The sequence below is a fragment of the Rhinatrema bivittatum genome, chromosome 6 (assembly GCF_901001135.1).
Source record: "Rhinatrema bivittatum chromosome 6, aRhiBiv1.1, whole genome shotgun sequence".
In the NCBI taxonomy this organism is placed as follows: Eukaryota; Metazoa; Chordata; class Amphibia; order Gymnophiona; family Rhinatrematidae; genus Rhinatrema; species Rhinatrema bivittatum.
Window position 1 is genome coordinate 37,636,386 of NC_042620.1, and position 26,066 is coordinate 37,662,451.

General features: G+C 46.0%; 1 protein-coding gene across 1 annotated transcript in view; it reads left to right on the top strand.

The window, feature by feature from the left end:
• LMLN (leishmanolysin like peptidase) overlaps positions 1-26,066 on the top strand; it is a 174,568-nt gene that overhangs the window by 61,551 nt on the left and 86,951 nt on the right. The window contains exons 5-9 of the mRNA XM_029605290.1: positions 3,270-3,387; positions 10,281-10,459; positions 12,811-12,916; positions 13,765-13,859; positions 14,423-14,540. Coding sequence (XP_029461150.1) covers positions 3,270-3,387; positions 10,281-10,459; positions 12,811-12,916; positions 13,765-13,859; positions 14,423-14,540 — 616 coding nt within the window. The remainder of the gene's footprint in view (positions 1-3,269; positions 3,388-10,280; positions 10,460-12,810; positions 12,917-13,764; positions 13,860-14,422; positions 14,541-26,066) is intronic.

Consider the following 26,066-nt stretch of genomic DNA (forward strand, 5'->3'; position numbering starts at 1 on the left):
TGTCTGAAGCGGGAGGCGGTGGCCCAAACCCTCACCAGGCTCCAGCAGCTGGGCGCCATTATCCTGGTCCCAGCGGCAGAGCTTGGCTCCGGCCAGTATGCCATCTACTTCATCGTACCAAAGAAGGAAGATTCCTTCCGCCTGATCTTGGACCTAAAGAGGGTCAACCGGGCCCTCAAGGTACCTCATTTTCATATGGAGACCCTGAGGGCGGTCATAGCAGCTGTTCATCCTGGCGAATACCTGGCCTCTCTCGACTTAACGGAGGTGTACTTACACATCCTGATTCGCTCCGAACACCAGAAGTATCTCCGCTTCCACGTTCTGGGCCAGCATTTTCAGTTCCGGGCGCTTCCCTTCGGTCTAGCCTCCGCGCCGCGCACCTTCACCAAGGTCATGGTGGTGGTGGCAGCGGCAGCTCTCTGCCGGGAAGGAGTCTTGGTCCATCCTTATCTGGACGACTAGCTCGTGCAGGCCCAAATCGGAAGTTCTCTGCAGGCAGGCGGTCGACCGGGTTTAGCTCTTCTTACCTCTCTCGGGTGGATAGTCAACTTCCCCAAAAGCCATCTCCAGCCTTCCCAGGTGTTGGAATTTCTGGGGGCCCGCTTTGATACTCTGGTCGGAAAGGTGTTTCTGCCCCGTGCTCGAGCATTCAAGCTCGTCAACCAGATGCGCAACCTTATCTCGCTCTCGCTCCCGCTCCCGATGGCATGGGACTACCTCCAGGTCCTAGGGACTATGGCCTCCACCATTGACCTAGTCCCATGGGCTTTTGCCTATATGCGTCCGTTACAGAGAGTTTTGCTATCCCAATGGCAGCCGGTGTCGGAACAGTTTCAAATGGTCCTTCCGCTTTCGGCCTCTATCATCGCCGACATACAGTGGTGGCTTTCGCTTCCGCATCTTCTGAAGGGAATGCCTCTTCGGACTCCACAGTGGATCATAGTCATCACGGATGCCAGTCTCTCCGTCTGGGGAGCCATCTGCCAGTCTCAGACCACGCAGGGATACTGGTCTCCAGTCCAATCCCATTGGCATACCAATCGGCTAGAAGCCTGGGTGGTTCATCTGGCCTTACAGGAGTTTTTGCCTCTACTCCGAGGCAAGGCGGTGAGGGTTCTCTCCAACAACTCCACGACGGTAGCTTATATCAACTGACAGGGGGGCACTTGGAGTCGCCTAGTGGCCCTGGAAGCCAGCTGGCTCCTTGCCTGGGCGGAGCGTCACTTGGACTGCCTGGCAGCCTCCCATATAGCGGGCAAGGAGAATATACAAGCCGATTTCCTCAGTCGCTAGTGTCTCGATCCGGGAGAGTGGGAGCTCTCGGACGGGGCCATGGAATTGATCATCAGCAGGTGGGGTCCCCCACACCTAGACCTCATGGCGACGTTGAGCAATTCCAAAGCCAACCAGTTCTTCAGCTGATGGAGGGAACACTGTTTGGAGGGAGTGGATGCTCTCTCTCCCCTGGCCCTTGGGCGTCCTCTTTGCATGGCCTCTCGTGGGAAAAGTGCTCCAAAGAATAGAACTTCACGAGGGGCCGGTCATTCTGGTAGCACTCGAATGGCCCCGCAGGCCATGGTTCGCGGATCTGGTCAACCTGGCATTGGACGGGCTTCTTCGTCTCGGCCGTCTTCATCGTCTGCTTCGGCAGGGTCCCATATTTTTTGACCAGGCGGATCGCTTCTGTCTAGCAGCCTGGCTTTTGAACGGAGACGTCTGAGGCGTAAAGGCTATAAGGAGGAGGTGATTACCACTCTCCTGCAGGTGTGTAAGCCTAAAAGACTTGCACTGGCTTATGTTCGTGTTTGGAAAGTCTTTGAGACTGTCTGTTCTGAATCGGGTGTCTCGGTGCGTTTGGCACCGGTCTCAGTGTTTCTTTCTTTTCTCCAGAAAAGCCTCACCAAGGGTCTTTTCTTTAATTCGTTGCGTGTCCAAGTGTCCACTCTCGGTTCACTTCTCGGTTGCGTAGAAGGGCACACCTTGGCGTCTCACCCGGACTTTGCTCGGTTCTTGAAGGGCGCCAAACATTTGCGGCCACCCATCTGTCCCACATGTCCGTCCTGGAATTTCAATTTAGTCCTCCGGGTTCTCTGTGTACCTCCATTCGAACCTCTCCGTCGGGCTACCTTAAAGGATCTTACGCTTAAGGCAGTTTTCTTGGTTTCTATTTGTTCCGCTCGTCGGATTTCGGAGATTCAAGCGCTATCCTGTCGGGAGCCTTTTCTGCATTTTTCTGATTCGGGAGTCTCTCTCAAGACTGTTCCTTCTTTTTTGCCAAAGGTCATTTCTTCCTTCCATGTTACAGACGGAGGCTTGATGTGAAAAACGTGTTACTCCGTTATCTTCAAGTCACCAATGAGTTTCGGGTCTCCGATCATTTTTTTGTCCTCTGGAGTAGTCCAAACAGGGGCAAAACTGGTTTCTAAGACTACTATTGCTCGCTGGTTAAAGGAAGCGATTGCCTCTGCTTATATCTGCCAAGGTTGGACAGTTCCTGAGGGCTTGAAGGCTCACTTTTTGCGTTCTCAGGCTACTTCGTGGGCGGAGAGTCAGTCTGTCTCTTCGCAAGAGATCTGCAGGGCCGCTACATGGACGTCCCTGTATACTTTTGCTCGGAGTTACCGTCTGGATGTGCACGCACCGGTCTTTGGTTCGTTCGGGCAGCAGGTGCTTCGAACGGGACTGTCTCGATCCCACCCGGTTTAGGGAAGCTTTGGTACATCCCATGGTCTGGACTGATCCGGGTATGTACAGGGAAAGGAAAATTAGTTCTTACCTGTTAATTTTCGTTCCTGTAGTACCTTCCCTGGTTTTCTTTCTTTTCGGCCGTCCGCTCGAAGCTTTTTCCTACAGGTCTTTGAATGGATATCCTTTATCATTCTTTTCAGGACACCGGAAGCATCTGTAATTGATGTCCAAGGATATGCAGGAGCACTATTTTACAGAGTCCATTCCTTGTTCATAATTGTTTCGTTGGTTGCTCATTTGAGTCGTTTACTTGCTTGATCCATTTTCGGGGTTTATCTTAAATTCTTATCTGCTTTGACAATGGTTATACTGAGGGGCTGGAGGGTAGGCTCTGTCCTGATATAGGATACTCATTTCAGTTTTGGTCTGACTCCATCTGCTGGGCAGGAAGCTCAACCCACGGTCTGGACTGATCCGTGGTACTACAGGAACGAAAATTAACAGGTAAGAACTAATTTTCTTATATATGTGTGGCTATATTATAATGTATTCTCTTGTTTTCTTGAAATGACATAAAGACAATGTGCAACAGATCAGTATTTGAGGAGGAGAGGTGACCCTCACAGGTACTGCACTGAAGACTGTGCGCAGTACACAAGATGTGGCCCGGTTACAGTTCCCGAGGAACATCTGCAGGTAGCTAAACATTTTATTGCACACATTTTTTCCTGACTTGATTTACACCTGTAATATTTGCACTTGCGTTAGAACAGTACCTGTGGAGTCCATGCAGTGGCTCACAGGTTGATTCCTGGCTTAGATCTTCTGCTTCCTGGGTCAGCCCAGGCTGGGGATAATGTAGAGCTCTTGGCATGAGGGAGTAAAAATCGTGCAATGGTAACACCTAGTAGTCAGGTTAGGGGCCTGTACTTGGAGCATGGCCCCCGGTTGAGGACTGTCATTGCAATGCCTGAACTAAAGTAAAGTTGAAAGAGAATCTTAAAATAAGGAGGGAAATCCACAGGTAGTTGCAAATAAAGGCCCATGATAGTTCCCAGCTCTGCTTCTGGTTGAGCTAAAAGCCCAGTGGAGCAGGAGGGAGCTGCCAGATTAAAAAAAAAAAAAAAAAAAAAAAAGTACCTATGGCAGTAACAGATATCGGAGCCCTTTATTTGTAAAACTTCTATACTGTCCCTCCAGACCTCAGCAGAACACCTGAGATGGTTTACGATTGTGCCAACCAATGCCACACATAATATAATATAAAATTAACATCAGGACTTACAAAGGCAATACAATAAAAACACGTTAAACAATATATATAAAGCTGATGACAAATCGGAGCGGCCATTGACACGAAAGACTTGGAGCCTCACCTTAGCTATAATTTCCTCTGCATTGTTTACAAATGTTTCCTGGCTTCGCTAAGCATGCAACCAAAAAAAGTATATACTGATATGCATCTCTATACCCGGAGACTTGTCCCTTTATCTGGTGAGTTGGGGGGAAATTTACCAGTGGGCCGGTCCCCCCCCCCCCCCCATACAGGTCCAGAGAAGGCGTCATTCCTCTGCTGGGTGCTAATACCTGTACAGTGGCTGAGTTAAAAAAAAAAAAATGTTTTAAAACAGAATCAAGTAGATTTTACATAGCACTCTATCTTTTCTTAATCAGCCCTAGCCTGCCGATTTTCTCCCGGGTCTCCGGAAGGGGTGGATTTCTTCACCTAGCTGTCGGTACATTTTTGCTTGTTTTTTCATGCCGCGCGGGTCACGTTGTGGAGCTTGTGGGGAGCCGGCATTGTGGCTCTCCCGCGAAGGCCTCTGCTCTCGATGTATTCCCGGGGGCGAGGGGCCTTCGCAGCGGCCAATTCCGGGGCAAAAGCCGGCTCTGCCGCGATCGCTCGGCTTGGGGAGCAGTCAGGCAGCCTGGGGGCAGGTTACTGCTCCGTCCACGCTCGCATCGGGAGCGGCAGCCTGGCCACGATGTTCAGGGCTCAGGGAGGAGATTCCCCCCCCCCCCCCGCCTTCCTGCCTTGACTAAGCCCTCAAAAGCATCGCGTTTTACAGCCTGACTTAGCTCCTCCCTCAGCATTGACTCCGGACTCTGCTCCTCCTACGGGGGGCTCTTAAAGCAGCAGCACCCATTTTCTTTGCAGTTTGTTTTACTCTACATAAAGCATATTTGGAAGCTGAGGCTGACTGGGAATCGCAGCTTCCTCTTCCGGCTAAGGTTTTTAAGCCAGCGGAGGGACAGGGGAGTGTTGGAATGCGGCTTCCCTGTCCAGTTCCTGACGAAGGGCTCCCAATACCCTCCACGCCTCCGGATCCCGCAATCCCGGACCTCTCCTCAGTGGATATGAGTGATGATGTAGATGGTGCCGCTCCGGTGGAGGGGGATGATCTGCAGGTGCTCAGTTTGTTCCGCAAGGAGGAACTAGATCTGTTAATTCCACATGTGCTTCAGGAATCGCCCAGGTAGAATCTGAACATAAAAATATTGAGTATATTATCTCTTTTGGTCTTTTTTGTCCAGAGCTTTGCATATAATATCCAGTCAATGAGTACATGTTAATGTACGTTCTGCTCTGTATCTGATTCACAGAGGAGATCTGTCAGTAGCTGATTACTAATGTGGTAAATAAATAACTCACACTTTTTATTTTGTGGCCTGGCAGTTTTCTCCTGCTCAGCTGGAACCTGCCTCTGTCAGGCTACGGTACCATGAGAGTTGGTTTACAACTACCCATGTTTTGTTTTTTTTTCTCCCTGTTTTTTGTTTTTTGGGTTTTTTTGTAAATTCAATTTTTATTGATTACCCTTGTATAAACCATTAATACAAATTTGTCAATACAACAAAAATACAGAAAACAGTGACCAAGAACAGCAATTATCATGATATCATTTAGGAGCACTCAATAGAAAGTTTTTGGTGTATCCCTAACTATAAGGGATATCCCGCTAAGGATACCTCTATGACATTCTATGTTAAGAAATTTCAGGAGATGCGGTACTCTTATGCATCTTCCCAAACCCAAGAATGTTTGGTCGTTGAGGACCTCTCCCTGTTTTTATATGCGCAGCCCAGCTTTCATAAGAGCAATCCTGGGCCAGGGGCCACAAATTGCAATTCCTTATGGAACTTGAGTGACTTAGGCCTTTGCTGTCTTATGACATCTACATATGCCACAAATCTCTTTTTGTGCATACATTTTGTTATAAGACATGCAAAATTTTAATCATGTCCATGACTAAACAGCACATTTTCTAAAATCTACTATGGTGCAATCAAGTCCTGACATAGGGGGTCAATATTCAAAACAAGTTGGTTTGAAGAGCCAAGTGTTTAAATTGGCTCTGAATTTAGAAGTGTATGTCTCAAACAGGAGATTGGTGGGTAAGGAGTTCCAGTGTGAGGGCCCAGCAATGGAAAGGGCTTGGTCCCTCGTGGAAGTGAGGTGTGCCTTCTTTAGGGAAAGCACATGAAGGGTCCCATTATTGGAGGCTCTGGTGGGTTGGTTGGAGCATATGGGGTGGAATGGCTCATCAGGCCAGTTAGAGTTGGGCGTGTATATGGCTTTATGGATCAAGGTAAGGGTTTTATATAGGATGCGAGAGGGGATCGGGAGCCAGTGCAAGTCTTTTAGGCTAGGAGTAATGTGGTCATATTTAAGGGCATTGGAAATGGTTCTCGCTATTGCATTCTGCAGCATTTGTAGAGGTTTTAAAGAAAAGTAGGGAATCAGCTGGTGTGGCCAAAATTGGCAATCTGGGATGCCCCCATGATAGGTGGGGTTGTTCTGTATAGTAGATTATATGTCCCTTGGTTTGGTGGCTAGCTCTTGCTGGCTTCTCTCTCAGGAAGTCAATGAGACTAGTTTGAATTCTAAGAAAATGCCGTACTGGGTCAGACCAAGGTCCATCAAGCCCAGCATCCTGTTTCCAACAGTGGCCAATCCAGGCCATAAGAACCTGGCAAGTACCCAAAAACTAAGTCTATTCCATGTTACCATTGCTAATGGCAGTGGCTATTCTCTAAGTGAACTTAATAGCAGGTAATGGACTTCTCCTCCAAGAACTTATCCAATCCTTTTTTAAACACAGCTATACTAACTGCACTAACCACATCCTCTGGCAACAAATTCCAGAGTTTAATTGTGCGTTGAGTGAAAAAGAACTTTCTCCGATTAGTTTTAAATGTGCCCCATGCTAACTTCATGGAGTGCCCCCTAGTCTTTCTATTATCCGAAAGAGTAAATAACCGATTCACATCTACCAGTTCTAGACCTATCATGCTTTTAAACACCTCTATCGTATCCCTCCTCAACCGTCTCTTCTCCAAGCTGAAAAGTCCCAACCTCTTTAGTCTTTCCTCATAGGGGAGCTGTTCCATTCCCCTTATCATTTTGGTCACCCTTCTCTGTACCTTCTCCATCGCAATTATATCTTTTTGAGATGCGGCGACCAAAATTGTACACAGTATTCAAGGTGCAGTCTCACCATGGAGCGATACAGAGGCATTATGACATTTTCCGTTTTATTCACCATTCTCTTTCTAATAATTAAATAGTTAAACGAAGCGTTCCAGCGCATAATGGGCTGCTGAGACCTCCTGTTTCTAGACTTGCTGGCAACATCACACAATGCGAATGTACCTCGTTTTTTCAGTCACAGGAGAGATTTGAAGTCTTTGGGCATCGATGCTCTTGTGCAGGAGAGACCGGAAGGCAAGCTTATATATGCCTTTTCCTTGTGGCTCATGTTAGGCAGAATTATTTGAGGATCGAGAGACACTCAGGGTTGGTGCTTCTGGTGGTGCCAGTTGGCCCAGATGGCCATATTATGCGGATCTGCAGAGGCTCCTGATGGACTCTCTTCTCCAATTACTGATCCAGAGGGATTTGCTACAGCAGGGGCCTATTCATCACGAAGATGTGACTTGATTTTGTCTTACGGAATGGGCCTTGAGATGGCTCGATGCTGAAGCATGGATATTCCACTGCTGTAAATCCACCTTGCTTCGAGCGCGAAAGTTCTCCGTTTCCTTAGCCTATGTTCAGGTTTGGTGAGTGTTGGAGGTTTGGTGTGAGGAATGAGGGCTTCATCTTCGTTCGGTTAAGATCCTGCTTATTTTGGGTTTTTTGGAGGTTGGGTTGATTAAGGGTTTGGCATTTAATTCATTTGAAGGTACAGCTGGCAGCTTTTGCCTTTTTCCAAGGTCAAGTGAATGGTGAACTCTTGTCGATCCATTCGGATATGGCCCAGTTCTTGAAATGGGTGAAGCATCTTTGTCCCCCCTTGCGGTTGCTGCTGCCTTTGTGAAGTCTTAATCTGGTTCTGGATTTTCTGGCGGGTTCCACCTTTCTATCACTGCGTAGCCTTTCCTTGAGGTTACTTGAGAACGGAGTTGTGCAGTCGAGTTTCTGAACTGCAGGCTCTGTCTTGCTGGAAACTGTTCCTGCGAGTGAATCTGTGAACAGTCCAGCTAAGAACTGTTCCATCTCTTTTGCTGAAGGTGGTCTCAGATTTTCACTTGAATCAATCAGTTTCCCTGCCAACACTGGAAAGGGAGAAATATGTGGATGAATATTGTCTGTTACGGACCTTTAATGTCAAGATGCATATCATGATGTATATTTATTTATTTATTTATGGATTTTATATACCGGGAGTTCCTGTATACAATACATATCACTCCGGTTCACAGTTAAACGGTAATAACTACTGCCGTGTAGCAGTTTACATGGAACAAATCAGAAACTTGATCTAATAAGCATAAGCGAAACTAACTAGTTACAACTTTAAACATATAAGTAAGGCAATATAAATCTTAGCTAAATAGTGTAGAGAATAATACATTAGAACCAAAGGACCAGCGTTGTTATGGGTTGTTATATCAGATTGTTCTTAGCTCTCTGGGAATGCTTGCAGGAAGAGCCAAGTTGGGTTGTTATATCAGATTGTTCTTAGCTCTCTGGGAATGCTTGCAGGAAGAGCCAAGTCTTTAATTTCGCCTTAAAAGTGGTATGGCACGGCTCCAGGCAGAGGTCTGGTGGTAAGGAATTCCAGAGGGACGGGCCCGCGGTTGATATAGCACGTCTTCTCAGTGAGGATTTTGCGGGCTGAGTAATCATTCTGTTTTGGTATGCACTTCTAGTCGGCTTGTCCGAAGTATGTAGTTGCAGCTTGAAGGTTAAGTTGAGTGGGGATATGTTATGAAGGGCCTTATGCATCATCATGCTGCTTTTGAACTGTATCCTGTATTTAATGGGGAGCCAGTGAAGGTGCTGGAGGATCGGGGTGATGTGGTCTCTTTTTTTGGTGTTGGTGAATATGAATATGAAGGTTTCTAAATCTGAATATGAAGGTTTCTAAATCTCTCAGGAAGATGGGACCAGCTGTTTATATTCCGCTGTGGCGGGTAAGCAGGGTGAGTTGGCGTTGCAGGCTATGACAGCCCATTGGATTAAGGATATGTGGATGCTGAGCAGCCATTGCCTAGTCAGGTTAGGGCTCATTCCACTAGGGCTCAGGCAGTATCATGGGCGGAGATTAGATTGTTGTCTCCCATCAAGATTTGCTGAGCTGCGACGAGTTCCTCCTTACACACTTTTTCTAGGTGTTACCACCTGAATGTGCAGGCCCTGGAGGACGCAGCCTTCGCACGTGCGGTGTTGATTGGACCGCGGACAGCCTCCGGCCCTGTTTGGGAGTAGCTTTGGTACATCCCACTGATCATGAATTAACCTGTCTGAATGCTAAGAAAGGAGAAATTACTACTTACCTGATGATAATTTCCTTTTATTTAATGAAGGCAGGTTAATCTACCTTCCCGCCCTTGGCTACTGGATGGTGGTGCTATTGTCCTGAGTGGCTGCGTTTCTGGGGATTACTGATAAGTGTCAGATCTAGTCCCTAGATTAGTGATATTACACTTCTTGTCTGAGCTCAATGTTTTCCTGTTAACTGAGTGCTTGAATGATTGTCTGTTATTAGTTACGATTATGTATTGTTTAGTTGTCCACAGTTGGCTTTTACAGAGAATACTGGGGGCTGATGTCAGTGCAGGGGTATACATACCAGGATGTCAGCTTTGCTCCTTCTCCATCTGCTGGTAGAGGTGCATAATCCACTGGAACGTGGATTAACCTGTCTTCATTAAAGAAAAGGAAATTATCAGGTAAGTAATAATTTCTCCCTCCAAAATACTCTTAACTTTCTTCCTACCACGTCTTTCAGTTTTAGTTTTTCAGGCTTGGTTTTGTTCTTCATCAAAATTTTAAATTCATCTTTATCAAAGAAATAAACACAAATATAGGAACTAGTACTACTTTTTCAAGTATACCAGAAATATGAAGTTGAACTAGAACCAGTTTATAAACCAATTAATATGTGGTTCATTGTTCTCAAATTGACACTATAGAGAGTGATGTTTGCTGAAATAACTAAGGGCCAGATATACCAAAAGTTTTTCCATTTTGTCTCTGTGGGGAGGGGAGTTTTGTACATCTAGCCATAAATGTTTTAATTCTGCATGTCCCTACAAGCTGTATATTTTCTTTCACTTACTCCTTTTCTGGTCTCTTTTAGCAATGTATGATATGCAGTGTAAACAACCGGTACTGTGGGCCTTACGGTTTACCAGACAGAGAAGGTATCCAGGATGCAGACTTTGTACTGTATGTTAGTGCTCAGACTACTGAAAGGTGTGGCCAGGAAAATATTGTTGCATACGCAGCATACTGTCAGCTCGAAGCAGAAATGGACAGGTAAACTCAATTCTTCTTAGCTGGTGTCTGAGTAATTAAATGAAGCACTTACTTTACTGTCATGGCAACATGAGTATATCGAAGAATATCTGTTTTGCATGCCTTTTTTTTTTTTTGCCAGTACTGACCTAACTGATTTTGAAATTTAAATTGATTTAGTGTAAATATGGGGAGCATCCCAATTGTTAGCATAGAAGTCCAGATTAGACCACATCTCTGCAGTTTAAAAATACCTGAGATTTTTGCAGAAATATTTCCCATCTCCCAAGGAGAGACTCTAACAGGTCAACAGAAGTCTCTAGATAAGAGCAGCTTTGACTGTCCCTTTCAAGGGAGCCATGTCTTACTCCTCACTGATACTTGGCCTATGTATATGAAGTTTTCATGAAAGGAAAGCAGGGAAAATGACCAAAGTCATGCACGGTGGATCCCCCACCAAGGCAATTGCATCTTTTTTTTATCTGCCACCTCATTCTGCTGGGGAATGGATACATTTCACTGGGGAAAAATGAGAAGATTTAAAAATCAGATTGTGTATTGTAAAGGAATCTGCTGAGTACTTGTGACACGAGCTGGCCATTGTTAGAGACAGAATGCTGGGCTTGATGGACCTTGGTCAGACCCAGTATGGCACTTCTTATACTCTAGTATGCAAAAGCACTTCTTTATATCTCTCATTCCCTTCATCCCAGTACTCTGGACTTTGACGTCACCATTTTTCCATCTTGGTGTGTAATATATAAATACTTAAGCTATCTGTTTTTATTATGTACGCAAACTATTCTGTTATGTTCTGAATATTCTGGTAGTATAGTGAGCCAAAAAGCCTTGTAATAAATAAATATGAAGGGCAAGTGCCCTGGTAGTAAGTGTATGAGTCTAGGAGGTAGGATGATTGGGTTTTGAATTATTGGCGCACAGTCTGTGTGACCTTGGCTAAATCTCTTTATCTCCCTACCCCATAGTAGCAAACGCTAAAGAAGTACATGTTCCTTTCCTATGTCACAACAAAATCGGCCCTAACACACTGTACTCCAGAAACCTTAAGTACAAGTACAAAATATTTAAACAACTGGTTTCCTGGTCAATCTTTTTATGATTATAATGCGCCACATAAACACAATTCAATGCTAAGCCTGTAATGGTTTTGTAGGACCAATATGCAACATGGAAAGGTCCCACCATGGAAAGGTCACATTACTTTATTATTATATCTTTAAACTATTTTTTTGGATTTTTTAATTCACTAAAATCAGTCCATATTGCCATGGGAACTCAAAATAACACAATTGAAAATTCACTTGTAGCACAACTTTCATGAAAATCAGCAAAATTGGGGTACTTAGCTCATAGTAAAGTCCAGACGCGATCGCGTTTCGAACCCCACGGTCCTGCTTCAGGGGGCAATCATCTTTTCCCTTAAGATCAATCCTTGAGTCCACAATATTCCCTTAATGGCAACAGCAAAGGCATCTTTTAAGGGCCTTCTTCGGCGGTCTGATTTCAAACACGCTAAGTACTGCTTCGTCTGTTATAGCTGAATAAATGTATTTTTCCCTAGGCCAATATCTGGATATGCAAATTTGTGTCCAAATATGATCTCCACTCAAGTTCATGAATTTGTAGGCATGTTGTCTTCTAAGGTCCTTCGGCGGTCTGATTTCAGACACGCTAAGTACTGAAATCAGACCGCCGAAGAAGGACCTTAGAAGACGCCTTTGCTGTTGCCATTAAGGGAATATTGTGGACTCAAGGATTGCTCTTAAGGGAAAAGATGATTGCCCCCTGAAGCAGGACCGTGGGGTTCGAAACGTGATCGCGTCTGGACTTTACTATGAGCTAAGTACCGCAATTTTGCTGATTTTCATGAAAGTTGTGCTACAAGTGAATTTTCATTTGTGATATTTTGAGTTCCCATGGCAATATGGACTGATTTTCGTGAATTATAAAATCCAAAAAAATAGTTTAAAGATATAATAATAAAGTAATGTGACCTTTCCATGGTGGGTCTGATTGATATACAGACTCGTTGCGTATTGGTCCCTCAAAACCATTATAGTCCTTTCCTATGTCAGACACTACTAGGAAGCTTGCACTGGCTACAGAGTTTTCTAAAGTGGTATTACTTCAAAGAGGGATTATGTTTTGATAAAAAAGCATTATGGAAATGCAAATTGTTACCAATAGTGATAACACATTCACATTTGTTAAGATATATAGAACAGCTTTTAAGTAGACTAGATTGTATGTACTGTTATGCCAAGATATAATGATCATGATTTTGGTGTATTTCTTGTCCTAGTGAAGTACTGCTTCGTCTGTTATAGCTGAATAAATGTATTTTTCCCTAGGCCAATAGCAGGATATGCAAATTTGTGTCCAAATATGATCTCCACTCAAGTTCATGAATTTGTAGGCATGTTGTCTACAGTGAAACATGAAATTCTCCATGCCTTGGTAAGAAGTTAAACTCTTCTACTTGAATTTCCTCAGCTCCCCTCATGGGCCTTGATATAATAAAATACACTAAGCTGTACTCATATTAACATACGGTTTCATGCATAATTTTTGTGTGTACAGCTGTTCTTCCAATTTAACAAGGAATTTTACACACACATATATGTTAGCATGCCTCCATGTAAATCTCATGTTAATGAAGATATTAGCTATAGTCCCCAATGCAGGGAAGTGCTTTAAAGGCCTGATGATGTAACATAAGCTTTTTTTTTAACACTTGAAATGTAACTCTTGTTAAGAGGTGGAGTAAATTTAACTCATGTTCCCTATATGTACCGGATCAGTCCAGACTCTCCTGGGTTTTGCCTCCGCACCAACAGATGGAGACAGACAAGACTTGTCAGGCTCTGTATAAATACCAGGGTGCCACCCACAGCCTCCCAGTATTACTCTGTCTCCAGCAGATGGTACAGATGCATGGCCCACAGCCTGAATTAGTTTAAAAAAAAAAATTTTTTATAGAGACATAGGTTTGTAGCGATGAGAGACTCACCTGAATGGCCGTATATGCTCATATCTTTGCTTAAATAATAACCTGCTACAATATTAATGTTTAAACTACAAAGGGTATAAAATTAAAAAGGGTGATGGGGGGGTTCTCTAGAGATGATTGTAATAGGCATTTTTGTAAGATTTATCAAAAATTACTAAAAAGGAGAGTGTAGTCCATTTTTGTCTTTTGTGACACTTGACAGTATTTTCTCTGCTGCTGTGATTTCTGTCACTTTTCTGATTTAAGTAGTTGCTTCTGAAGCAGGATCTGAGTAACTCGTATTCTCTGCTCTAAGGGCTTTTCTGCAGGGCTATTTGCTTTCTACTACGATGACAATGGAAATCCTTGGACAGCCAGGCATGCAACGGGACTCCCACCGTTTAACTTAAGGTAAATCGTTATTACTGTTGATAATCCTGTGTTTTCTGAATTGATGTTTTGACTGTTTTATTGTACTATTTTACTGCTATACACTGCTTTGGATAATTTAATTTAAATCAGGAAATGCTTTTAAATAAATAAAATAAATGATCATCTCTTAAGATCTCACAGATAAGTCCTGTCCTTCCCCTTTTCATAGTGATTGCACAAATAGTTAACTGTTTCACTCAGAATTCACAAGTTAATTTTTTTAACAAGTTTAAAGTGTGGGGCAGATTACTTGCAGAAACTTGTGTCGCTGTAGCACCTATTTTGACTGCTCTTGTTGAGAGCATTTTACTATACACCTTTACAGACATTTGGGGCCTTATGAAAAGGATTTTCTCATGTTAGACTCTACTTTTTTAGTAAATTGGGCCTTTTGAGTAATTATTATATCAGCTCTTAAAACAAGTGGAAATTCCTGAAGCACAAGCAGTCGTATCAAAGATTCATGCTAACTTAACTTTTTTTTCTCTACTTTGACATTTGAAAACTTTTTCTGCGGTCTGAAATTAAAACTTTCTTTACAGTCTTGGTTTATACCAATGGAGCAACAAGGTTGTTCGTAAGGCAGTGCGGTCATGGGACGTGCGAGGCACTCGGGTTTTGCAACATGATGTGTTTCTCTTGGTGACGCCTCGAGTTGTTGTGAGTATTTCTTTAAAGGAAGGCTGCCTCCGATTATGCTATTGTTACTGCAAATGATTGTGGCAATGATTTAGCTCAGGAGGCTGTGAGTTTGGAAGAAGTTTCTAGAAATCAGCTGCTCTTTTTAATACTTTTAACTTAGTACTACAATAATGGAAGCTTGGGGTTTTTAATGAAATTCCGGTATTGAGGCTCCTGCAGTTTCCAGTATGGGTGATATCACTACAATTCCATTTATGGAGCTGCCACAAGCCACTATCTCAGGACAGTGTCCCAGGGAGAGAGGGCTCATGTTTTATGAGCCTGATAACTCTAAGTGATTAATTTAGCCACACAAGGAGGTTTGCTGAGGGAGAGGGGGTGCCTCATAGTGAGAGTTGTCCAGGGGGAGTTTTTGCCATCTTGCCCCAACCCTGGGGAGAAGGCTGTACCTGGCCTGCCTGCGATGTTTACCTGGGAGGGATGATATTTTGTGATTTAGTTCCCCCTCTCATTTTGTTTTTATTAATACACTGCTGGTTGATCGTTAGTTACCAACTGAGTTGGGAGATTAGGAAGGGGATGTGTTTTGTTATATTATGTGTAAGTTTGGCAGGGAGGGTAATTTTGACATTTTTGTTTTTAGTCTGTAATGCAATCTGTTCCATGATCAAATGAGGTGAGGTTGTAGGGTTTTATGTTGTCTTTTGTATTTATATTTTAATGATGCTGTAATATGTGTATTCTCTGTATATGGAATCAGGCCTATTATAATGTGACGTGGCTGTGAGCTTGGCCCACAGAAAGGCGTGAGTAAAGTGAATTACAATCATATTTAAAAAAAAATATATTTTTTTTTAAAGAAGATACTGCTGCTAATGTCACAGCCTCCTGTGGTAAGGCATTAGAGCAGAGCTTTCCAAAGTGTGTGTCGGGACACATTAGTGTGTCGCCTGTAGTGTGGAGGTGTGTCGCCCGGTCCACAGGGCCGGCGGAAGCAGGGAACTATAGCAGGAAGATCGGCGGGCAGTGGTGGAGCTTACATCACCACGGCCTGAAGAAAAGGGTCACGTTCACTCCTCCTCCTTCCTACCTGTGCAGCCCTGGAAGAAAAACGTTGCCGGAGCCACGTGGGCAGGAAGGAGGAGGAGCATCTGCTGCATACAGAAGAAGAGCAGCATTAATGGGCCGTTGTGGATCCCAAGTCGCGACGGCCCGAGAAGAGGAGGAAACCCGATAGCAGGGCCGCTGCGGATCCCACGTCGCGACAGCCCGAGAAGAGGAGGAAACCCGATAGCAGGGCCGCTGCAGATCCCATGTCACGGCCAGGGAAGATCAGGGCCTCTGAAGAGCCCATCCTTCGGCAACCCGTGCAGAGGGACAGCATGTGCCAGTGAGAGCCTCTGCTTGAGCAAGAGAGCATGTAGGAGTGAGAGAGCCTGTGTGTGTGAGAGTGAGACAGCATGTGCACGAGAGAGACAGTATGTATGTATGTATGAGAGAGAGGCATGTGAGAGTGAGAGCTGTGGATGTGTGAGATTGCATGTGAGTGAGAGCCTGTGTGTGTGAGAATGTGTGAGATAGCGTGTGAGAATGAGAACCTGTTTGTGTGTTTGAGGGAAGACAGATGGAGAGAAAAGAAATAGAAAAAAAGACCCTGTAAAAGGAATTTATTTATTTTATTTATTTTTGGTTTTTATATACCGGAAGTTCCTGTATACAATACATATCACTCCGGTTCACATTTAACAGAAATAACTATCGCCGGGGAGGCGGTTTACATGGAACATATCGAATATAATGAACGGATAATTGAACGGATAATGAACGGAATTGGCAAAAAAATAAGAAAGGAAAGGTGGGAAAAAAAAGCCTGTGACTAACCGATTAGAAAACTAAGATCAGACAGCAAAGGTAAAAAAAAAAATTACTTTTTAGTGATTGGCACATGTAATCTTTGGGAATGTGCAAGAGTAGCACTTTCTCTATGCCGATCTCACAATGTACGAGATCAGCATGGAGGAAGTGGAAGCCTGCAAATATTTATTATGAGATAGGTTGTGTTGTGAAACATTTTATTTATGTATATATTTAAGGAAACATACATAAATTGTTGAAATACATTTTGTTCGTTTAACCTTTAACTTCTGGTTTGCTGGTAGACTGAATTACTGTGTCACGAAATTATGTTTGTCTAAAAAGTGTGTCACCAACATGAAAAGTTTGGAAAGCTCTGCATTAGAGACATGTCAAGGTATGCATCAAAGGATTTCCATGCATGTTCCTCCATTACTATGGAAATGCTGCTAAATCATTCAGGGCAAACTTTGAAGCATGGGGGAGGGTGATTTTCAAACAGCCCGCATGAACCAAAGTCTGCAGATATTTTTATCCACAGACTTTACCTAGAATTTCAAAATCAGATTTATGCACATTACTCCGCATTGCAAATTGCAGGTGGGCATGTAACTGACATCATACACGCAGAAAGGGGCGGATTTTAAAAGGAGCGCGAATAGCCTACTTTTGTTTGCGCTCCAGGCGCAAACAAAAGTACGCTGGATTTTAGTAGATACGCGTGGAGCCGCGCGTATCTGCTAAAAACCTGGATCGGCGCGCGCAAGGCTATGGATTTTGTATAGCCGGCGCGCGCCAAGCCGCGCAGCCTACCCCCGTTCCCTCCAAGGCCGCTCCGAAATCGGAGCAGCCTCGGAGGGAACTTTCCTTTGCCCTCCCCTCACCTTCCCCTCCCTTCCCCTACCTAACCCACCCGCCCGGCCCTGTCTAAACCCCCCCTTACCTTTGTCGGGGGATTTACGCCTCCCGGAGGGAGGCGTAAATCTCCGCGCATCAGCGGGCCTCCTGCGCGCCGGGACGCGACCTGGGGGCGGGTCCGGAGGGCGCGGCCACGTCCCCGGGCCGCCCCGGGCCGTAACCACGCCTCCGGGTCCGCCCCCGAAACGCTCCCGGCATGCCCCCTAAACGCAGCGCGGTTCAGGCCCGCCCCCGACACGCCCCCCTCGGAGAACCCCGGGACTTACGCGAGTCCCGGGGCTCTGCGCGCGCCGGTAGACCTATGTAAAATAGGCTCACCGGCGCGCAGGGCCCTGCTCGCCTAAATCTGCCCGGTTTTGGGCGGATTTAGGCGAGCAGGGCTCTTAAAATCCGCCCCAAAGGGAGCAGATGTAACTTTATACGTGCATATTTATGGAATGCCTCTTTGTAGTACATATTGTTTATTCTAAAGCAAAACACAGCTGCAATAGTTAACTTTGAGACTTTATTAGGGAAAGACAGAGACAAAGGGAATAGGGAGGGGAAACAGAACAAAGCAAAAGGACATAGTTTGTTCTGGGGGGCAACAGGTCTATACAACTGTACAATCACCAATCCACCCCAAAGTTCCAGTACTGTGTGTAAGCTTTTATATCTTTCATACTGACCAATCAGAACCTACTCAGAGTGTTGATTCTAGATAAGTGCAGTACATTTCATTTGAGAATGTATTAGACCAATCAGCTAATGGGTCTGGGGTGTTGGCTGGCTGCATTCCAGCACGTAGCAGAGTCCTTTGCATTCTGTGTCTAACACTGGTATACAGGAATACAGCACTAAGAAGTGTCAGAAAAACAGTGCATACCTACAATATGAATCATTTTTAATTGCTTTTGCATACTTTTAGCTGCATCCTCCCACCCGAGCAGTCTTCTAAAGGTTATTCATGCGCATAAAACCAGGGTTTCTGCCTGTAAATCCTTTTGAAAATTACCTCCAAAGTGACCTGGTCGAAAAAGCATGTATTTTTGCTTTTAAAATAAAGGAGGAAAAAAGTTCAACTTTTAGTCTTTTCCCTGTACGTACCAGGATCAGTCCAGACTGCTGGGTTATGCCTCCCTTCCAGCAGATGGCGTCAGAGAAAAGCTGAAAAGCACCCACCTGGTGTGCCACCTGCGATCCCTCAGTATTTCTCTGACTCCAGCAGATTGAGAGGCATAACCTGCGGTCCTGGTTCAGTCTAAAATTACTGGGATTTGTTCCCATCAAGTTTGATTTCTCTTTTTCAGACAACCTTTGACTAAATCAGACTTTACTGTTAAAAAAAAAAAAAAAAGGGCATTTTTTGGGTTTACAGTGAAGCAGCAGCTATCTTCTGGCAGGCAAGGCAGGGCATTGCCCTGCAACTAATTTCCCGGAAAATTGATTTACTGGCCCAGTGAGCGGAGGGGGAAAACTTACCGGTGGGCCGGTCACTCTTCCCCTCCTTGGACAGATCTGAAATGTGTTAAGTCTTCTATTTATGGCCTGGCTGTCCACTAAAGGCTGACTTAAAAAAAAAAAAAAAAAAGTAAAGTAAACTTAAATAAATACATAGCAAGTCAGGGTTTAAACATTTTATTTTTACCTTTGATTGATCCCTTTTTGTCAGCCTTTACCTGCTCAGTGTCTCCCGGGCTTCCGGAGGGGGTGGAGATTTCACCCGACTACTGCACTTGTTTCTTCATGCTGCGTGGCAGCGCGTGTACACCTTGTGGAGAGCCGGGGATCCGGCTCTCCTGTGAAGGCCTCTGCTCCTGGTGCCTCCCCGGGGGCTAGGGGCCTTTGTGCTGGTCAGTTTCGGCTCGGGGGGGGGGGGGAGGGGTGGCCTTGCCGGGCCCGCGCGGTCGGCAGTCATCTGTCAGGCAGAGGCCTGCCTCACTCCCGATCAGCGTGGGAGCAGCGACCATCTTGCCTGCAGCTGACAGGGATGCAGATTCGTCGGCCCTCAGTCCTCAATGACCACGCGGCTTGCAGGATACCTCTGCTCCGCCTCTGCCTATGCCTTCGGGGGAGCCTTTAAAGCGGCAGCACCCCTTTTCTTCTCAGTTTGTTTTACTTTTACACAAGGCATATATGGAAGCTGAGGCTGATGGGGAATTCCAGTCTCCTATCCAGACTAAGATTTTTAGAGCTTCCAAGGATCAGGGGAGGCCTGAACCTTGCACTACATGGCAGAATCCGGGAGTGGGGTCGTCGGACCCCCTTTTTACGGCAGATTCGGATCTTCTGGATCCCTCCACCCAGGCTGGGGGTGATGGAATAGATAGTGCCACCCCGGTGGAGGGGGATGATCCACAGGTACTCCGTTTGTTCCGCAGAGAGGAACTGGACTCTTTAATCTCCCATGTACTCCAGGAACTGGAGATCCCTATCCCGCAAGAGGTATCTGATAACTCCCCAGGGGATTCGGTTTTGGCGGGTCTTCAGGCGCCACCCCAAACTTTTCCTTTCCATCCAAAGCTTTTTCAGCTCGTGACCCGTGAATGGGAGACACCTGAAGCCTCATTGAGGGTTAGCAGGGCTATGGAGAAGCTTTATCCGCTTCCCAATGATTCGCTTGACCTCCTTAAGGTTCCCAAGGTAGATTCGGCAGTCACAGCCATAGCGAAGCATACTACTATCCCTGTGATGGGAGACACAGCACTCAAAGACTTCCAGGATAGGAAACTGGAAGTGTTACTTAAACGTATTTTTGAAGTGTCTGCCTTGGGGGTACGAGCCGCAGTATGTAGTAGCCTTATGCAAAGGGATACCCTCCGTTGGGTGCAACAGATGCTCACGGCCCAGGACCTTCCCCCCGGGGGAAGTCGAGCAGACGAACCAAATGGAATCGGCGGTAGCCTATACAGCTGATGCCTTGTATGATATCCTTCGTACTTCGGCACGCACTATGTCCTCGGCGGTGTCTGCCAGACGACTTCTATGGCTTCATAACTGGTCGGCAGATACCTCGTCCAAGTCTCAGCTCGGTTCCTTCCCTTTTAGGGGGAAATTGTTGTCTGGAGATGAACTCGAACAGCTTATAAAGGCCTTGGGAGACAACAAGGTTTACAAGCTCCCAGAGGACAAACTCAGGTTGGGCCGCTCACCCGGTGCCTACAGGGGCCGTTTTCGGGGACAATGCCATTTCCGGACTGGAAGGGGTTCCTCTTCCTATAATCCTCGACAATCGGCTACCCGAGCACAATCATGGACATATTCCTTTCGTGGCAGATGGCCTCAGCATACCACAGCCACCCATATCTTTGCCCACAACAATAAATCTCCCCAATGAAGGGGCGCCAGCCCATTCCTCGGTTCCAAGGATCGGGGGTCGATTTTCATGTTTTCGAGAGGAATGGGTTAAGATTACCTCAGACCAGTGGGTTCTGGATATTATAAATCACGGTTACGCTTTGAATTTTGCTCGACCCCTGCGGGATCTCTTCTTACAATCACCCTACGGACCCCCGGCAGAAGCAACAAGTTGTCCTCCAAACTTTGTCTCAGTTGAAGGCTCTTGGAGCCATTGTTTCGGTTCCCGGAGCCGAACACCAGACCGGTTGCTACTCCATCTATTTTGTAGTACCCAAAGAAGGAGGGCTCCTTCCGGCCAATATTGGACCTCAAGCAGGTCAACAGGGCGTTGAGAGTACCACAGTTTCACATGGAGACGTTGAGATTGGTCATTGCGGCTGTCCACAAAGGCAAATTTTTGGCTTCTTTGGATTTGACATCACAAATAGGAATCCAACCACACCATCAGAGGTTTCTGAGGTTCATGATCATGGGACAAAATTATCAGTTTTGCGCCCTACCTTTCGGGCTAGCAACAGCTCCCCGCGTGTTCACCAAAGTAATGGTGGTAGTGGCAGCGAGCCTTCGACGGGAAGGGATCTTGGTACACCCCTTCCTGGACGATAGGCTTATACGAGCAAAGTCAGAGATTCTTTGCAGGGAAGCGGTTCGTTCGGTATTGCGCCGACTATGGTCCCTGGGCTGGGTGGTCAATTGTGCCAAGAGCCAATTGGCTCCCTCCCAGGTGTTGGAGTTTTTAGGAGCCCACTTCGATACCGCTGTCGGCAAGTATTCACTTCCTCTGGTGCGAATGGACCGGTTGATGTCTCAGGTACAGTGCCTGTTGTCTCTTCCCTCACCCATAGTGTGGGACTATTTGCAGGTTCTTGGTTTTATGGCATCTACTCTGGAATTGGTTCCTTGGGCTTTTGCGCACATGAGATCTTTGCAGAGGGCACTCCTCTCGCGTTAGGACCCCAAGTCTGAAGAGTTTCAATTTCCATTGCCTCTATTGGAACCGGCCAGGTCCAGTCTGGATTGGTGGCTAATTCCAGAGCACTTACTTCAAGGGTGAACCTGGAGAATCCTCAATAGATAATTGTGACGACCGATGCCAGCCTTTCCGGTTGGGGGGCAGTTTGTCAGTCAAGGTCAGCACAAGGTCTTTGGACACAGTCACACACCAAGTGGTCCATCAGTCGCTTGGAGACCAGAGCGGTTCGTCTTGCGCTGCAGCAATTTCTACCCCAATCCGTCACTGGGCAGTACGGATTCTGTCCGACAATGCATAAACCGGCGGGGGGGGGGGGGGGGGTACAAGAAGTCGCCCCGTGGCCGAAGCGGACATGTTAATGGTCTGGGCGGAACGCAATCTTGTCCGCATTGCTGTGTCTCACATAGCCGGGGTCGACAACATTCAGGCAGACTTCCTCAGTCGTCAGTGGCTAGATCCCGGAGAATGGGCGCTATCCTAGGAAGCGATTCAGCTGCTCTCGAGCCGGTGGGAGACTCCCCAACTAGACTTAATGGCGATTCGTCTGAACGCCAAGGCGTCCCGTTTCTTCAGCCGCAGAAGGGATCACAGATTGGAAGGGGTGGACGCCCTGGTACTTCCTTGGCCGTCTCACATTCTCCTTTGTGTTTCCTCCTTGGCCATTGGTAGGAAAAGTATTATGACGCATAGAATCTCACCAAGGACCGGTGATTCTTACATATATAGAAACATAGAAATGACGGCAGAAGAAGACCAAACGGCCCATCCAGTCTGCCCAGCAAGCTTCACACATTTTTTCTCTCATACTTATCTATTTCTCTTAGCTCTTGGTTCTATTTCCCTTCCTCCCCCACCATTAATGTAGAGAGCAGTGATGGAGCTGCATCCAAGTGAAATATCTAGCTTGATTAGTTAGGGGTAGTAGGGGTAGTAACCGCCGCAATAAGCAAGCTACACCCATGCTCATTTGTTTTTTCCCAGACTATGTTATACAGCCCTTATTGGTTGTTTTTCTTCTCCCCTGCCGTTGAAGCAGAGAGCTATGCTGGATATGCATCGAAAGTGAAGTATTAGGCACATTTGGTTTGGGGTAGTAACCGCCGTAACAAGCCAGCTACTCCCCGCTTTGTGAGTGCGAATCCTTTTTTCTTCTCCCCTGCCGTTGAAGCTATGCTGGATATGCGTGAAGTATCAGTTTTTCTTCTCCCCTGCTGTTGAAGCAGAGAGCTATGCTGGATATGCATCGAAAGTGAAGTATCAGGCACATTTGGTTTGGGGTAGTAACTGCCGTAACAAGCCAGCTACTCCCCGCTTTGTGAGTGCGAACCCTTTTTTTTTTTCTTCTCCCCTGCCGTTGAAGCGGAGAGCTCTGCTGGATGTGTGAAGTATCAGTTTTTCTTCTCCCCTGCCGTTGAAGCAGAGAACTATGCTGGATATGCATTGAAAGTGAAGTATCAGGCTTATTTGGTTTGGGGTAGTAACCGCCATAACAAGCCAGCTACTCCCGTCTTTGTGAGTGCAAATCCTTTTTTCCACATTTCCTCTTGCTGTTGAAGCTTAGAGCGATGTTGGAGTAACCATGTGTATGTTTATTGAATAAAGGTATTGTCTCCAGGCAGTAGCCATCATTCTGGCGAGTCACCCACTCTTCATTGGCGGCCTCTTGACTTTATGGCTCCACAGTGTTTATCCCACGCCCCTTTGAAGTCCTTCACAGTTCTGGTCTTCACCACTTCCTCCGGAAGGGCATTCCAGGCATCCACCACCCTCTCCGTGAAGAAATACTTCCTGACATTGGTTCTGAATCTTCCTCCCTGGAGCTTCAAATCGTGACCCCTGGTTCTGCTGATTTTTTTCTTATGGTAAAGGTTTGTCGTTGCCTTTGGATCATTAAAACCTTTCAAGTATCTGAAAGTCTGTATCATATCACCTCTGCTCCTCCTTTCCTCCAGGGTGTACATATTTAGATTCTTCAATCTCTCCTCGTACGTCATCCGATGAAGATCCTCCACCTTCCTGGTCGCCCTTCTCTGTACCGCTTCCATCTTGTCTTTGTCTTTTTGTAGATACGGTCTCCAGAACTGAACACAGTACTCCAGGTGAGGCCTCACCAAGGACCTGTACAAGGGAATAATCACTTCCCTTTTCTTACTCGATATTCCTCTCTCTATGCAGCCCAGCATTCTTCTGGCTTTTGCTATCGCCTTGTCGCATTGTTTCGCAGACTTCATATCATTAGACACTATCGCCCCAAGGTCCCTCTCCTGCTCCGTGCACATCAGCCTTTCCCACCCCATCGAATACAGTTCATTCGGATTTCCACTCCCCATATGCATGACTTTGCACTTCTTGGCATTGAATCTCAGCTGCCATATCTTCGACCACTCTTCCAGTTTCCTTAGATCCCGTCTCATTCTCTCCACTCCTTCCGGCGTGTCCACTCTGTTGCAGATCTTAGTGTCATCCGCAAAAAGACAAACCTTACCTTCTATCCCGTCCGCAATGTCGCTCACAAAGATATTGAACAGGACCGGTCCCAACACCGATCCTTGCGGTACACCACTTAAAACCGCTCTCTCTTCAGAGAAGGTTCCATTTACCATCACACATTGTCTTCTGTCCGCCAACCAATTTGCAATCCAGGTCACCACCTCGGCACTCACTCCTAAGCTTCTCGTTTTATTCACCAGTCTCCTGTGCGGAACCGTATCAAAAGCTTTGCTGAAATCCAAGTATATGATATCGAGCGCTCTTCCTTGATCCAATTCCTTGGTTACCCAGTCAAAAAAGTCAATCAGATTTGTTTGACAGGATCTTCCCCTGGTGAATCCATGTTGCCTCTGGTCCATCAATTCTCCGGACTGTAGATAGTTCACTATTCTCTCTTTCAGCAGTGACTCCATTACTTTTCCCACCACCGAAGTGAGGCTAACCGGTCTGTAGTTGCCAGCCTCCTCCCTGTTCCCACTCTTGTGATGCGGGACCACCACCGCTCTTCTCCAATCACTTGGCACCACTCCCGTTTCTAGGGATCTATTGAACAGGTCGCACAGCGGTCCCGCCAGCACATCTCTGAGCTCCCTCAGTATCCTTGGATGAATCCCATCAGGCCCCATGGCTTTGTCCACTTTCAGGTTCTTTAGCTCTTCCCACACATTTTCTACTGTAAAAGGATTTTCATCTATTCCACTTCCCTCCAGTTTCTTGTTGTGTAGAGATGGTCCTTCTCCAGGGTCTTCTTTAGTGAACACAGAGCTGAAGTATTCATTTAATATTTCTGCCATTTCTTCGTCTCTCTCCACACATTGATCATTACCACCTTTCAATTTCACTATACCACTTTGGACCTTTCTCTTTTCGCTGATGTATCTGAAAAATGTTTTGTCACCATTTTTTATCTCCTTGGCAATCCTCTCTTCCGCTTGACTTTTTGCCAACTTGATTAATTTCTTTGTCTCCCTCAGTTGAATCAAATATTCCTCTTTGTGTTCCTCCCTTTGGGATCTTTTATATTTCTTGAATGCTGTTCTTTTAGCTTTAATTTTGTCAGCCACCTCCTTTGAGAACCAGATAGGTTTCAATTTTCTTTTGCTTTTCTTTACATTTCTAACATATAGAGTAGTTGCCTTGGTGATTGCTCGTTTTAGATTGGTCCACTGCTGCTCCACATCTCTCTCGTTCTCCCATCCTTTTAGTTCTTCCTCCAGGTACTTCCCCATTTCCTCAAAGTCCGTGTTTTTGAACTGTAAAACTCGGGTCTTTGTGGTTCTTTTCCCTATTCTTTTAGTGATATTAAACCATACCGTTTGATGGCTCCGGAGTGGCCGCAAAGGCCGGAGTGGCCGCAAAGACCGTGGTTCACGGATCTGGTCCATCTAGCGGTGGACGGTCCTTTGTGCCTCGCTCACCTGCCGAACCTACTCCATCAGGGTCCAGTATTTTTCGATCAGGCAGACCACTTCTGTCTAGCGGCTTGGCTTATGAGAGGAGACAATTAAGAAAGAAAGGTTACTCTGAGGTGGTTATTACCACCCTTCAACATCTATCGCCTACATTCAAGTATGGAAAGTGTTTGATTGTTGGTGCCGTGGGTTGATTCTGTCCCCGCAGTAAGCCACTATTGGTCACATTCTTGCCTTTCTGCAGGACGGATTACGGAAGGGCTTGGCGGACAGTTCACTCCGAGTGCAGGTAGCAGCCTTGGGCTGTTTTCAGGGTAAGGTTGATGCTGCTTCCATTGCTGCTCACCCAGATGTGGCACGGTTCTTGAAAGGGGCCAAACACTTGAAGCCTCCAGTGCGCACGATCTGTCCATCATGGAGTTTAAATTTGGTTCTCCGTAGCCTTTGCGGGTCTCCCTTTGAGCCTTTGAAGCGGGCCACGTTAAAGGATTTAACACTTAAGACAGTGTTTCTTATAGCTATCTGTTTGGCTAGACGCGTTTCGGAGCTCCAAGCCTT